The sequence below is a fragment of the Aulostomus chinensis genome, chromosome 24 (assembly GCF_037954235.1).
Source record: "Aulostomus chinensis isolate RoL2024-O1b breed Wild chromosome 24, RoL_Achi_v1.0, whole genome shotgun sequence".
NCBI lineage: Eukaryota > Metazoa > Chordata > Actinopteri > Syngnathiformes > Aulostomidae > Aulostomus > Aulostomus chinensis.
In genome coordinates this window covers 15,011,945-15,025,162 of record NC_141343.1, presented here as the reverse complement: position 1 = coordinate 15,025,162, position 13,218 = coordinate 15,011,945, and the positions used below count along the sequence as shown (strand labels likewise).

Genomic DNA, 13,218 nt, shown 5'->3' with positions numbered 1-13,218 from the left:
AATCCTATCGGCTCGTCGTTGAAGGAGCCAGTGGAGATGCTAATTTTTAGCTTTTGGCATTACAGAAAGATCTCTCTGAACGTGCAATGTGATCACATACGTCACAAGTAACAACCAATTTGCTTTGGGCAAAAATGCCTTGAAATTTGTATTCTTTTACTATTAATCATTTTTTGAATATTTTGTGCTGTGTTTGATGATTTCACTTTCATTATCATGTTGGAGCTTTCATCCGTTTACGTTATTGTACGATCCCTCCTTTGCTTTTGCTTTGTTCAGTGGTGAATTCTTATTCTCGCCTTTGTAAAACACCAAGCTGACTTGCAGTGTGTTTTGACTGAAACGTGCAGTTTAAGAAGAGTCTTAATTGGCACCCTGACGAGCTCCCAGTCGTCCCTCATGTGTGTTTATACTGACATCCAGTGGTTGAATTTTTTTTTTTTTTTTTGTAGTAACAGATTTCAGTTCTAGGCACTGTTATGTACGTCAGTGTTTCCATTCAACTTCGACTCAGAAAAATGCAAAGAAATAACAATACCGATGCGGGTCTCGTTGGACTTTATTGGGTTAAAAATCTTCCCCAAGCGAACGCCACCTCGTCCCCGAGTTACAACCGATGAGAATTAACACTGAGCTTTGATGCTTCAGCACCACTGCTCGTTTCCCCACAGAAGCAACAACTGTGCCCCCAGAAGACGAGTGCCATCAACTCCAAGGTTCAAAATCAAAGCTAACATTCGGAAAATCTAAACCCAAAGAGAAGACGAAATCGTAGGCATTTGTTAGCACAGCCACTCTCATCAAGCAGATTCTTCACACACTGCAAACACAGACCACAGCAGATCTTGTGACATATGCGTGCATATTTATAACACTTTTATTACATATTGCATCGTGATTATACAGGTTGTTTTTTTTAACTGCATGACTTGTTTCAGGAGACACAACCAGATTAGAAAACTGGTATCAAAGTTGTCAATGAAACAAAGGTCAGACAGAAGTGAGGAAGGGACTGTGGATATTGACTGGTGCAACTACAGACATGCGCCAGCTGGACTGGCTACATCTGGTTAGCGCTCTGCTAATGCATGTGGATCAAGACTAGAATTCGAGGCCCCTTTAGACCATCCAACCATGGGCAGCTAGGAAGCAGTGGTGGACATCATGAGGTTCTGGACCGAGGCCTCCTGACTGGATGTTTAAATACATACCACCCAACTGATCTTGTTACATACACGTATATATTCAGAACATTTTTATAACAAACTTTTATGTAAAAAAAAGTTCCAATTGATGAAATACATCTAATTTCCATCCAAGTCTTTGTTTTGCAGGGGTTTTGTGAAACTCGACTTAATGTTGCCACCAATTCTCAGTCAAATCTTTTACAATAAACTGTAAATCTTTAGGGCTGCACGGTGGTGCAGTGGTCAGCACTGTGGCCTCACAGCAAGAAGGTTCCGGGTTTGAGTCCCGGCTCGGGCACGGGATCTTTCTGTGTGGAGTCTCCATGTTCTCCCCGTGCCTGCGTGGGTTCTCTCTGGTACTCCAGCTTCCTCCCACAGTCCAAAGACGTCAAGAGGGGACGAGGCTGATTGATTCTCTAAATTGACCGTAGGTATGAATGTGAGTGTGAATGGTTGTCTGTCTCTCTGTGTTGGCCCTGCGATGGACTGGCGACCTGTCCAGGGTGAACCCCGCCTCTCGCCCGTTGATGCTGGGATAGGCTCCACCCCCCCGTGACCCTTAATGTGTAGGAATAAGTGGAAGATGACGATGGATGGATGGATGTAAATCTTTGTGAAAAAATGGTTGGTGCTGCATCACTGCAGTTTTGGCTCTAACTTATTCCAGTAGTAAGGGCGGTTGTGACAGTGGAACTCATTGTATTGGACATTGATTTATTAATTGGGTTGTTTTAATTGAATCTCTTATAGCAGAAAAATATTTGTGTCAAATGAGCTGTGACAGAATGTGTAAAACCCCCTGGGTTTTCCCTCTCACCGTATTTCTACAAAAGCAAGAACAGAAAGAGTAACATCAGTAATGATAACAACAACCCTGCCAGCAAGAGGAGGGTCCCAGCAGCCTCCACATGGAGACAAAACGTGAAAATTAGCAGTGAGTAGAAAAAGAACACCAGCAAAATCTGTCCAGATTTTTGTGGCAGGCTCTTTATGAACTCTCTTATCTGCCCTATTTTTTTTGCAATCCATACTGTCAGTCCCACGACTCCTCCTGCTGCGACTGATCCCACTGCCATGCTTGCTGCTGTTCCAATGCCTGTCCCGCTGCATGTTCCACTACCTGTTCCACTACCTGTTCCACTGCCTGTCCCACTACCTGTTCCGCTGCCTGTTCCACTGCCTGTTCCACTACCTGTTCCGCTGCCTGTTCCACTGCCTGTTCCACTACCTGTTCCACTGCCTGTTCCACTACCTGTTCCACTGCCTGTTCCACTACCTGTTCCACTGCCTGTTCCACTACCTGTTCCACTGCCTGTTCCACTGCCTGTTCCACTGCCTGTTCCACTGCCTGTTACACTGCCTGTTCCACTGCCTGTCCCTGTTCCAATCCCTGTCCCTGTTCCATGACCTAGTCCTGCTCCTTGTCCAGCTGCCATTCCTGCACCTGCACCTGCACCTGCACCTGCTAAAGAACTCCCTGTGCTCATCATAAAGCCGAATATTACTGCTCCTGTCCCAAAGAGTGAGCCAAACAGACCACCTAGGAAACTTCCAAATCCACCTCCACCTTGTTTTGCTGTATTTGTTGGCCCTCCAGTTGTAGGTTGCCCTTTTTTTGATTTATCCTTCTCTGTTTCTCCAGCTGCTTCCCCTTCTTGTTCCACTTCCTCTGATTCCCCCTCCTCTCCCTTTGGCTCTCCATCTTCTTCTATGTCCTCTGAATCTACATCTTGTCCCTCTCTCTCCAAGTCTTTTTCCTCAGGCTGTGTCCCTGCGTCCCTTTCCTCACCTTTTCCTCCCTTTTCCACTCTTGTTGACTGTAAAACGGTGACAGACGGCCGAACCAATGCTTCCACTAGTGTTTCTGCTGCAGGCCCAGATAATTTAATCAACACATTCTTCTCAGTCTCACTGCTGATTACACTTTTGTACTCCTCTATTTCTGTCTTCACATCTGACTCTACCTTGTAGCGGCGTCCTTTGTTTTCTTTGACTATCCTCTCTACTGTTCTCAGTAGCTCTGCTAGGTGGAACTGGTTGCTTCTGTATTCATCCTGCTGGTTGTTCCAGGTTTTATTATCAAAAGCATGGCATCGACCGCCACATTTACTCACCAGCCCGCTAAGACGGTGACTCTGAGCAACAAACTCATGGATCGTCATTCCCTTAGGGAGTTGGTCACCATGAGTAAAGACAACTGCTGCGTATTTGAAAAACTCCTCAGAGAGGTTTGTGCCAATTTCCTCAAAGGCAGCCTTCTCTTCTGTAAGTTTCTCCACTTTAAGCACAATGAGAAATACACAAGGAGCATTGAAACACCTTGCAATGTCTTTCTCAGGTCTACAACCAGGCGTGTCAGTCAGAATAATTCTTCTTCCATGAACAGATTTGGACTCTGTCTGGTATTCGCTTTTTCCAGGGATCGGGGTGTGCTGTGTCTTGAACACATCCTCTCCAAATATGGTGTTTGCCAGACTGCTTTTCCCGGCCCCTGTTTTTCCCAGCAAGAGAATCCTGTATACTTTTAGCACTAAAGGACAAAAAAATTGGAAATGAATACTTAAACTTCAACTTGTGTCTCAAGCTATTCTGACACAGAAGAGTCCGTGCAGGCACAGTTGGCCGTGTCTGACCAGTGAGGGTAGATGTCCTGGTTGCTGCCCTTGTGCCTTCTCCACACGTAGTAGAGGAAGCCTGTGGTAGTTTACAGCACTCCCCAGACCAGGAGAAGGGGTGGAGCAACAACCAGCACTTTGGTAGGTTTTATCACAACGCAAAAGGTGATTTCAACCAGCTTTAAGGGGGCACTCTGCCACCGATCGTTCTGGATTGGTGGCAGAGCCTCATCGATAAATCAGTTCTTTAGTGAGAAATGTTGACCGGAGAATCGCCAATTGTCCCGGTAACTTCACCTTTAGCTGTACTGCCACCGTGCTGGACTGACTGTACCAGGCAATGACTTGCTTGGAAGGATAGCGATCACTGAATATTACCTCTGATGCTTTGCTCAGCTCCTGCTTTGTCTCTGATGAAGGTCATCGGTGGCACTAGAAAAGCAAAATGAGGAACATTATTGTCTTGCTCTGTTAGATACTTTTACCATGCTGGTCCTATGATGGCTAACACTTGTCTGGTGGAACTCAAAAAGACATCGATGATTTTGAAGAGAGTTAAGTTGAGAAACACTTGATAAGATCGTGAAATTATCCAGAATCGCGTCTCTGAGTGTCCTGTCCTTCCGAGGAAGCCGTTTTTTTTCAGTGGCGAAAAGAAGCTTGTGCACATCTCTTCGTGGGTCAACCTGTGCCATCTCAGATTTGATCAGAAACACCATGAGAACCTGGTAATTAGTTTCTGAGAAGACTGTGTTTCTATTAAACAGCTTTAGAATATCTTGTGGCGACAGCACTGACATGTCACATTCTGTTAAATCAGGATTTATCATTTGATTCAAAAATTACCACGTTTCACCTGAAAACGATGCTCCTCCTCTTCTGGTAGCTTCTTTGGCTCCTTGCCTGGGTGATATTTGCATAAATGCATCATCTTTTGCGTCCCCTGTTATGTCTTGTGCTTCCCTGGGGCCCACAGCAGATGTCCCAAAGATGTCCTCTGCCAGGGATTCTGCAGCAGGGCCGGTTAATTTGACCCACACATTCTTCGACAAAGGCAGGTTCTGCGTTTGGCTGTATGCTGTTTGTTCCATCTCTTTGGTCTTGTAGCGTCCTCTGTTCTCCATGGCCATCTTCGCTAATCTGTTTGATATCTGCTCCACCTGGAGCTGGTTGCACTGGGTATCACTCTTGTTCCCCTGGGAACTCAGACCTTCTGTCTGATGGACGCTGTCATCAATCTTCACTCCTCCAGGAAGCGGGTCACCATGAGAGAAGACAGTCGCGGCGTATTTGACAGCCTCTTCAGGGAAGTACTCACCTATTTTCTGCTGCTCTGTGCGTTTCTCCTCTTTAAGCAGAATGAGATAAGAGTGAGGAGAGTCCTCGGTGGTACTCCCTGCTGTCCCTGTCTCTTTGTCAGGCAGTTCTTGCTCACACACACCAGGAGTACCAGTCTCCTTAACACCTTTTCCTTTGAATTCTGAAGGCCTTTTCATGTTGGCCTTATCTTCTCCTCGTGAGGAGTTGGCAAGGCTGCTCCTCCCATCTCCCTCTTTCCCAAGCAGGGTGATCCTCCTTGTGGTCAGCACTAGAAGAAATCAAGGGAGCTCAATTGACCGTCACGACAGCCATTAGCATCAATGAGCTGGTAGTATAGGCTAATTCAGTTTTTGGGCAGATCAGTTACAGCACCACCTGGTGGCGACAATAAATTAAATTAGCCTTTTTTGTCCTTTATGTCCTCCTCCTTGTGGACCAACCTGATCATCTCAGACTTGGTCAGAAACACCTTGAGATCCTGGTGAGCAGTCAATGTGAAAACTTTTGGTTAAACAGCGTTACCATAGAGAATTTTGAGTCTTCAAACCCAATCCAAATGTTACCAGGTTTTCCTTTCTACGGAGGAGTTACACACCACGTCAGGCTCAGTGGGGTGAGGGTCTGCTCATCCCTGCCGAGGGCCAAACTTTTGCCCCAGTAGAGGTGCGCTCTCTGTGGGCGCTTTCAAGTTTTTCACAGAATTAAAACCTATGACCTCGTAAAGACATGATGAATGTTCATTGCAGCAGTTGTTCATGTTTTTAGCTTCTGTTTCGTCACTCCTCCATCTCCCATTACGTCCCACCCCTCCCTCTCTCTCTCTCTCCCTTTCCCTCTCTCTTCTCTTTTGGTTTCACTTCATCATGGTTGTTAAACAAAAGCGTCCTCTTTTTTTTGGTCAGTTGGTCAAAGCAGAGATGTTTTAATAAAAAAGGCTTTAGTTGCATAGATTAACAGTTAGGAAAACTACGTGTTTTGCATACAGAAAAGACAGGGTGTCTTTATTTGTGTTTGTAAAAGACGCAGACAAACTGTCTGCAATTGCAGGTGCAATTGGACATTATCTTTAATTTCACTTACATAACTGCAGAACAAAGCCCCAACATACTGAGACCGCAGGTTTATAGAATCGGCTGCTTTAACATTACATAACAGTGGCCACGTCATACATACCAAAAACGCGACTCATATTTCAAGTTTGATTGCTAGAGTGCCTCTGTATATTTGACCAAAATAGCCTAAATGAGCGTTCAGCTGGGATTATTCCAAAGACAGTTGATAGACTTTTAAATTTGGTCAAGTGAGATCAACATGCAATTGGCTGTATTAACAAATAATTCAAAGGGAAAGAGGAAAATTTACCGTCCATCCTGTGAAAAACAGCAAAGAGCAGCAACTTCTGCGTCGGCCTCTTGTGTGAGGCTGGACTCCAGCTTGTATTCTGGTTTCACTTTCACTTGATGTTAACTTTCAGTTTTAAAGGGCTACAGTCCCTCTGGTCTTGTAACATGGGCAACTGTTGTGTTCCAAGTTTGGTTTTGTTAGTGTTGTGTTTTTTTTGATCCAGTGTTTCTGTTAGTGTTTTTTTTTTCTTGCAGTTCTGAGGCTGGTAGGAGGCGGGGCCAGGTGACACTGAGCTCACACCTGATTGCATTTGGCTCGTTTGGTTACTCCTGTCTCTGCCTACCGGGTCCTGGCCTTTGTCTCCAGAGCAGATCGTAACAGGCAACTGTGTTGTGGTGAAAGGTTTTCAGTTTGAAATTTACTGACGAAGAAATGATCAAACGCAGAAGCGACCCTTGTTTGTGTTACTGTCATTTGCTGCTGCTATGGAGACGGGTGGGGGGAGCATACAACCTGATTGCACTGACCCTCATGATGAATATGAAGCTGTTTACAATCCAAATGTGTTCCACAAAGAAATACTAATAGGTTTTGATGCTAACCTGCCCAACCACTATCAGTCACTTTGCTAAGCTAACTAGAGGCTAGTTCAGGGTATGTATCCTTTGGTCTGGGATAGGCTCCACCCCCCGCCACTCTTATCAGGATAAGTGGAAGAAAATGGATGGATGGATGATGGATGGATGGATGGATGGTTGACAGATGATGGATGGATGGATGGATGATGGATGGATGGATGGATGGATGACTGATGGATGACAGATGGATGGATGATGGGTGGATGGATGGATGGATGACAGATGGATGGATGATGGATGGATGACAGATGAATGGATGATGGATGGATGGATGGATGACAGATGGATGGATGATGGATGGATGGATGGATGGATGACAGATGGATGGATGGATGGATGACAGATGATAGATGATGGATGGATGGATGGATGGATGGATGGATGATGGATGAATGGATGATGGATGGATGACAGATGGATGGATGATGGATGAATGGATGATGGATGGATGACAGATGGATGGATGGATGATGGATGGATGGATGATGGATGGATGGATGGATGACAGATGGATGGATGATGGATGGATGGATGATGGATGGATGGATGGATGGATGGATGACAGATGGATGGATGATGGATGGATGGATGATGGATGGATGGATGGATGACAGATGGATGGATGATGGATGGATGGATGATGGATGGATGGATGGATGGATGGATGACAGATGGATGGATGGATGATGGATGATGGATGGATGACAGATGGATGGATGGATGATGGATGGATGGATGATGGATGGATGGATGACAGATGGATGGATGATGGATGATGGATGGATGGATGATGGATGACAGATGGATGGATGATGGATGGATGGATGACAGATGGATAGATGATGGATGGATGGATGATGGATGGATGGATGGATGGATGACAGATGGATGATGGATGATGGATGGATGACAGATGGATGGATGGATGATGGATGGATGGATGGATGATGGATGGATGGATGACAGATGGATGGATGGATGATGGATGGTGCAGAACAGTGCTCCATGTATTTGTGACATGAGCAACTACAAGATGACTCTTGACATGTCTGTGCTGACAAGAAGGCTTCATCAGGGTCTTGTTAATTCACTGAGTAAAACCAAAACACACACACTGGACACTTCATCACATCTAAAATAGGATATTTATTGTTTTCAACAAATGTGCTCAAATTCTCTCAGCATTTTTAATACTGTTTTATGAAAAGAAAGATGAAAAGTGTGATGATACAACAAGGATTTTCCATCATAAGCATCAGTGCTTGTGTGCTCAAGATACAGTAAATATATTTTGTCCCAACAGCTGTCTCTGCACTCAACACTTTACAATAGGGTGAAGCAGGGAGGATGCATTTTTGTTGGCCACACAGAAAGATCCCACACTCCAGCCGGGGCCTTCTTGCAGGGAGGCCACAGCGCCGACCACTGGTCCAATTCTTAGAAGTACAAAACTAATGCAGGGCTATGAAGGAACAACATCAAGGATGCATGGCTCCAGTGTTACACCCACTGGCTTCCTCTGTTGTCAGTGTGATGATGTTTAACATCTGCACCTCTGCAGTTTCATTTAGGCACAAATATGCTTACAAATTCATGAGATGTGAAGTGATGTATTTTATGCAGTAAAACAACACGTTGACATATCTTAAACTAGTACGAACCACACAGCTTATTTCAGGCATTTGACTGAAAACCCATGGACTTTGAGACAAGGGGACCAGACACTCCACAATGCTATGTTACAGGTTCTCCAACTCTTCCCTACTCCAATCAGTTAGCTCCCTTGGCCACTTTGCTTTTCTGTGGTTCTCCCGTTCTTCTTAGCCTGTGACAAACACCAGTCTGGCTGTGTAGGCCAAGTCCGCCAAGTAAAGCAGGAAGTTGAAAGCAGTGAGTACCGCCACAGTGATCAGATTCGACGAGTCACGTCCTTGACTGCGGCGCTGCTTGTCAAACTGAAACACTGGCCAGATGATGGTAGCGGTCAGGTACATGATAACTGCCAGCAGTCCGTAGGCTGACAGGAACTTGGAGAATGGGATGGGGAGACATCCGGTGCACTCGCCCACACATAGCACCACCACAGCCATAGAGAGGATGAAGCAGATGCAATAGACCGCCATGCACCATTTGAGTGCTGCATGCCAGTCATATGACACAGGTGAACTGACCAGGATGAAGATAACACAGGCCACAAATGTCTGGCACACCTTCAGCAGCCCCGGAGCAGTAGCCATGTAACCTGCCACCTCTCCAGGACGTGCTTTTGTGAGGCTCACCTCCCCCATGTAGGCAATGGTTGCCAGGCAGGAGAAGACGGTAGAGGCAATGCGATGGTCCCGCTCCTCGCCGTAGGACTTCTGGTACTTAAGGAAGTACAGTGGGAAGATGACCGAGGCAGAGAGGCAGAGTAGGGCGGCGTAGCAGGCGATGGTGATGGGGAAATTGGTCCAGGACACTGGGGCTCGGGCTTGGAGGCCGAACAACTCCACGAGCAAGACCAGCAGGGTGCAGGCAAAACTGAACGCCCAGCAGAAGATGCACCAATCATACATGCCACCCAGTGACAGATTGGCCCCTTGTGCAGCAACACTGAACGCCACACAGGTGAAGAGCAAGGCGGCTATACGCACCCATAGAAGCTGGGAAGACGGGAGCACAATCAACGGCATTATGGGATATCACACCAAGTCCAGAACTGAAGGGGGCAGTAATCCAGTGAGGGTCAGGAGAAGTCTCGTTTACTGAATGTAGAGTCCAGTGTTGGCTACTTATCACATGTTCTGCAGAAAGACAATAAAAAGAAGATGAAATTGAAGTAAAGGCTGGTGAAGTGATGCCTTGTGTTCAGGTTATCTCCATGAGTCCCCAGCTGAGGCACGCATAACCATCTGCCCTGGGATTTCCAGGACTGTGTTTGACAAGGCGAGCATTGGCCACTGGGGTGCTAGTAGCATCTGTTGGGGCACAGTAATATCTAAGGGGGTAGAGGACTCCAGGTCTACAGACCTGAGAACTGCTGGTTTAGACTATGTAGATGCTAAATATTCTTATTTCAAGGACTCCTCTGCTCAGTTGCTGTAGCCCTTTCCAACTAAAGTCTGTAACAGCATAAGCTAACAGGCTAGGAGTTAGCTGAATAACAGACTTTGGCTTTCTCTGTTGCGTTCACTGCAGATATACCACACATATAGGTGTTAATAATCACACAAAACTGGCCTCTCAGCGAAGGAGATTTTTATCAAATTTGGCAGAAACTTCCACCTGGAAAATGTGACTGAATCATTATCATTCAACACAATCAAAACAGTAACCTCGAATGTTGAGAAACTCCCACAGCAAACACTCAAATGAATAAAAATCAAAAGTTCACCTCTGAGCAACGTGTCTAAGCTCGGCTGTGTAAGGACTGTGAGGGGGCTTGGCTGTCTGTTCATGCTGGAACCTGTGCAGGGAGGCTACATGGCACAGGAAGAGGAAGCTTGCTAGCTTGTGCCTCAGAAGGTTGGAAAGTCCCTCCATGTAAGATGGAAGTGTGCAGTTTCTAAATGGCGCCCTCTTGTATCCAAAGTGCAGAAAAATAAAATCACACACGCGCTTACACTCAACAGTTCCTTATGATTTACTGCAATTAGAGAGGTGGGGTGCATCCATCCATCGTCTTCCGCTTATTCCTACACATTAAGGGTCACGGGGGGGTGGAGCCTATACCAGCATCTACAGGCGAGAGGCGGGGTTCACCCTGGACAGGTCACCAGTCCATCACAGGGCCAACACAGAGAGACAAACAACCATTCACACTCACATTCATACCTACGGTCAATTTAGAGAATCAATCAGCCTCGTCCCCAAATTGATGTCTTTGGACGGTGGGAGGAAGCCGGAGTACCGGAGAGAACCCACGCAGACACGGGGAGAACATGGAGACTCCACACAGAAAGATCCCGCGCCCGAGCTGGGACTCGAACCTGAAACCTTCTTGCTGTGAGGCCACAGTGCTGACCACTGCACCACCGAGCAGCCCAGGTGGGGTGCATTTCTGCTTTAATTGTGTTTCATTAATTACAGAAGTGATGGCCTGCTGTGGATGCAGGAAGGGATGTAATTTGACAACTGGAAAGCTTCTCTGGCTTCTTGTCGTACAATGATGTCATGTCGACATCAAAGTGCAGCAGCAAAAATTTAATCTTACAGGCCAAAGGCGTTGCAAACTCTGGCTGTTGAAGAGAGCGAGCGAGCCAAAACGTCACGGAGTCAGACTGGGGGGACCCGCCCCCGTCACACTCAGTGAACGACAAACCCTTGGTGCACGTTACTTTTGCATTCGTTCCAGACACCTTTTATCTACACGGTTCCACACCAGCCTTTCCTCCCCAAAAGAACAAGCAGGTTGATCCTAAGTCCTGGTGCTGAAAATGACCTCCATTCATGGATGAATGGCTGACACCATCCAGCGGTCGTAGTAACGACAGAGAAGTAGGAAGTGACGCGTCAATCAAAAGGGAAAATCTGTTAAGGGGGAGGTAGCAGATGGATGGACTGGTAGGTGACCCGTGTTCGAGGCTGTTTTTAACGAGATGTGTGGATACGGCACAGTTTCTCATGAGGTGCGGGAGTCGTGCAGATGCAGCAGGAGCTAGCTGTTGATCGCTAGTGGTGATTGTTGGCTTCCTGTTGCCGTCTAAACACTGAGACGAAACCAAAACCAGACCACACCTTGCAACAAATGTGTCGTAGCAGAGTCCGAATCGGTGACTTGTTGCAGGTCTGCACTGTGTTTAGACTCCACTCCCCTCCCCTGATGATGGAAGGCTTCATTTGGCAATGATGGGAGCATCAAAGCCAATTTCAATCCTTAAAAAAAAAAAAAAATCATTCGTCACACAGCTATTAACTCAGACGCCATGCTTCCTGTTCTCAATAATGAGACCCGAAGACAGGAAGCAGCTAATGGTACACTCGCAGGAACCTACATGAACGACACAAACCACTCCATCATATAAAACCCTCAATTGAAGTCAGAAGAACAGCGTGTTTCTGTTGATATTTCAGCTAGAAATTTAAAAAAAAAAAAAAAAAAAAGATTGCTCAACAAAAGATGTCACGCATTTTTCTTGTTTCTTCAGAGAATGAATGTTCTGAATGTTCTGTGACAGTTGTGTGTCTCGGAACCAGAAGGATGCGGTTGCGTGTGGCCTTTTAACCTCCTCGCTGGCAGGAAACACTTGGGTTTGCTTGCTATGGTCTGACATGTGCATACCACGCATACCTGATACCAACGACCACACATCACCGCGCAGCCCCAGCTTTTGTCGTTAGGACGCCGTTTCTACTTGAGCCGGACAGATTTAAGTAGTGACATCTTCAAGAAACGTTCCGTTAAACAAGAGGAGCCTCGCTAAAATAGGGGCTCTTCCGTTTAGAACAGCGGACCTACCGCACCCCTCACGGTCAGCTCTGCGCCAAAAATAGATTCAGTTGCGTTAAAGTTTGGCAAAAAAAAAAAAAAAAAAGAGGAAAAAGAAAGAAAGACGACAACGTGAAGGTGAAGGGAACATACCAGTTCAAGCCGAGGTTTTCTTCCATGCTCCGGTTGTGTTCCTGTAACCGTGCGTACATGGCGGCACATCCCCTGCCTGCATCCCCACGCCCCGAGCGGCCCATGTTTGGTAAAGAGCTGAATCTCTCCGCGAGCCTCACTGAGGTCATCACACCCGTCTCACTGCGTGTGTGTGCGTGTACGTGTGTGTGTGTGTGTGTGTGTGTGAGAAAGTAGCAGGACTGCACACATGGCTCAGTAGCACCGGTGCTCTCCAGCGGCGAATAGAAGTTCTTGCAGCCGATACTGATGGAAAGGTTTCCAGTTGATAATCCCCGCGATATCCGATGTTCTTCTTTTGTTTTCAAGTTGTTTTGTTGACCTTTTATTGCCCGTTTTGTGTTTTCCTCTCAAGCTCTTTTAACCCTCTATCACAACACCGTTCAAACGGAAACATGCCTGGGCTTGCTGGAGTCTGATGTCAGCAAATATCGGTCATGCCGATACACCGCCGATTAATTGACCGTAAATTTGAATGTTGCGGCAAAAATCTTCGGTGAAGGAGCCGATGGGAG

The 13,218-nt window shown here is 46.4% G+C and overlaps 2 protein-coding genes across 4 annotated transcripts; both read right to left on the bottom strand.

The window, feature by feature from the left end:
* Nucleotides 1-185: 185 nt before the first annotated feature.
* Nucleotides 186-6,828, bottom strand: LOC147238837 (uncharacterized). 2 transcript variants are annotated; one of them, XM_086197530.1, is made up of 4 exons: nt 6,485-6,828; nt 4,659-5,390; nt 4,181-4,234; nt 186-2,011 (listed from the first exon to the last, which is right to left on the bottom strand). In XM_086197530.1, exons 1-4 carry the CDS (start codon nt 6,489-6,491, stop codon nt 2,001-2,003), a joined length of 804 nt encoding a protein of 267 aa, XP_086053656.1. In that variant the 5' UTR covers nt 6,492-6,828; the 3' UTR covers nt 186-2,000. The 2 variants fall into 2 exon arrangements, with proteins under 2 accessions (XP_086053656.1, XP_086053655.1); XM_086197529.1 differs by having other exon boundaries at nt 186-3,717; nt 6,485-6,819.
* A 1,393-nt stretch (nt 6,829-8,221) lies between these two features.
* myadma (myeloid associated differentiation marker a) lies at nt 8,222-12,835 on the bottom strand. 2 transcript variants are annotated; one of them, XM_086197946.1, is made up of 3 exons: nt 12,665-12,835; nt 11,821-11,958; nt 8,222-9,887 (listed from the first exon to the last, which is right to left on the bottom strand). In XM_086197946.1, exon 3 carries the CDS (start codon nt 9,774-9,776, stop codon nt 8,925-8,927), a length of 852 nt encoding a protein of 283 aa, XP_086054072.1. In that variant the 5' UTR covers nt 9,777-9,887; nt 11,821-11,958; nt 12,665-12,835; the 3' UTR covers nt 8,222-8,924. The 2 variants fall into 2 exon arrangements, with proteins under 2 accessions (XP_086054072.1, XP_086054071.1); XM_086197945.1 differs by lacking the exon at nt 11,821-11,958 and having other exon boundaries at nt 12,665-12,834.
* Nucleotides 12,836-13,218: the final 383 nt, after the last annotated feature.

Bases quoted from the DNA above. Each gene is read 5' to 3' on its own strand.
- myadma (XM_086197946.1), bottom strand. From the start codon at position 9,776: ATGCCGTTGATTGTGCTCCCGTCTTCCCAGCTTCTATGGGTGCGTATA.
- LOC147238837 (XM_086197529.1), bottom strand. The intron at 4,235-4,658 runs GTGAAACGTGGT...TTGCTTTTCTAG, and splicing joins AGGAGGAGCATCGTTTTCAG to TGCCACCGATGACCTTCATC. The intron at 3,718-4,180 runs GTAATATTCAGT...TTTGTCCTTTAG, and splicing joins AGCTGAGCAAAGCATCAGAG to TGCTAAAAGTATACAGGATT.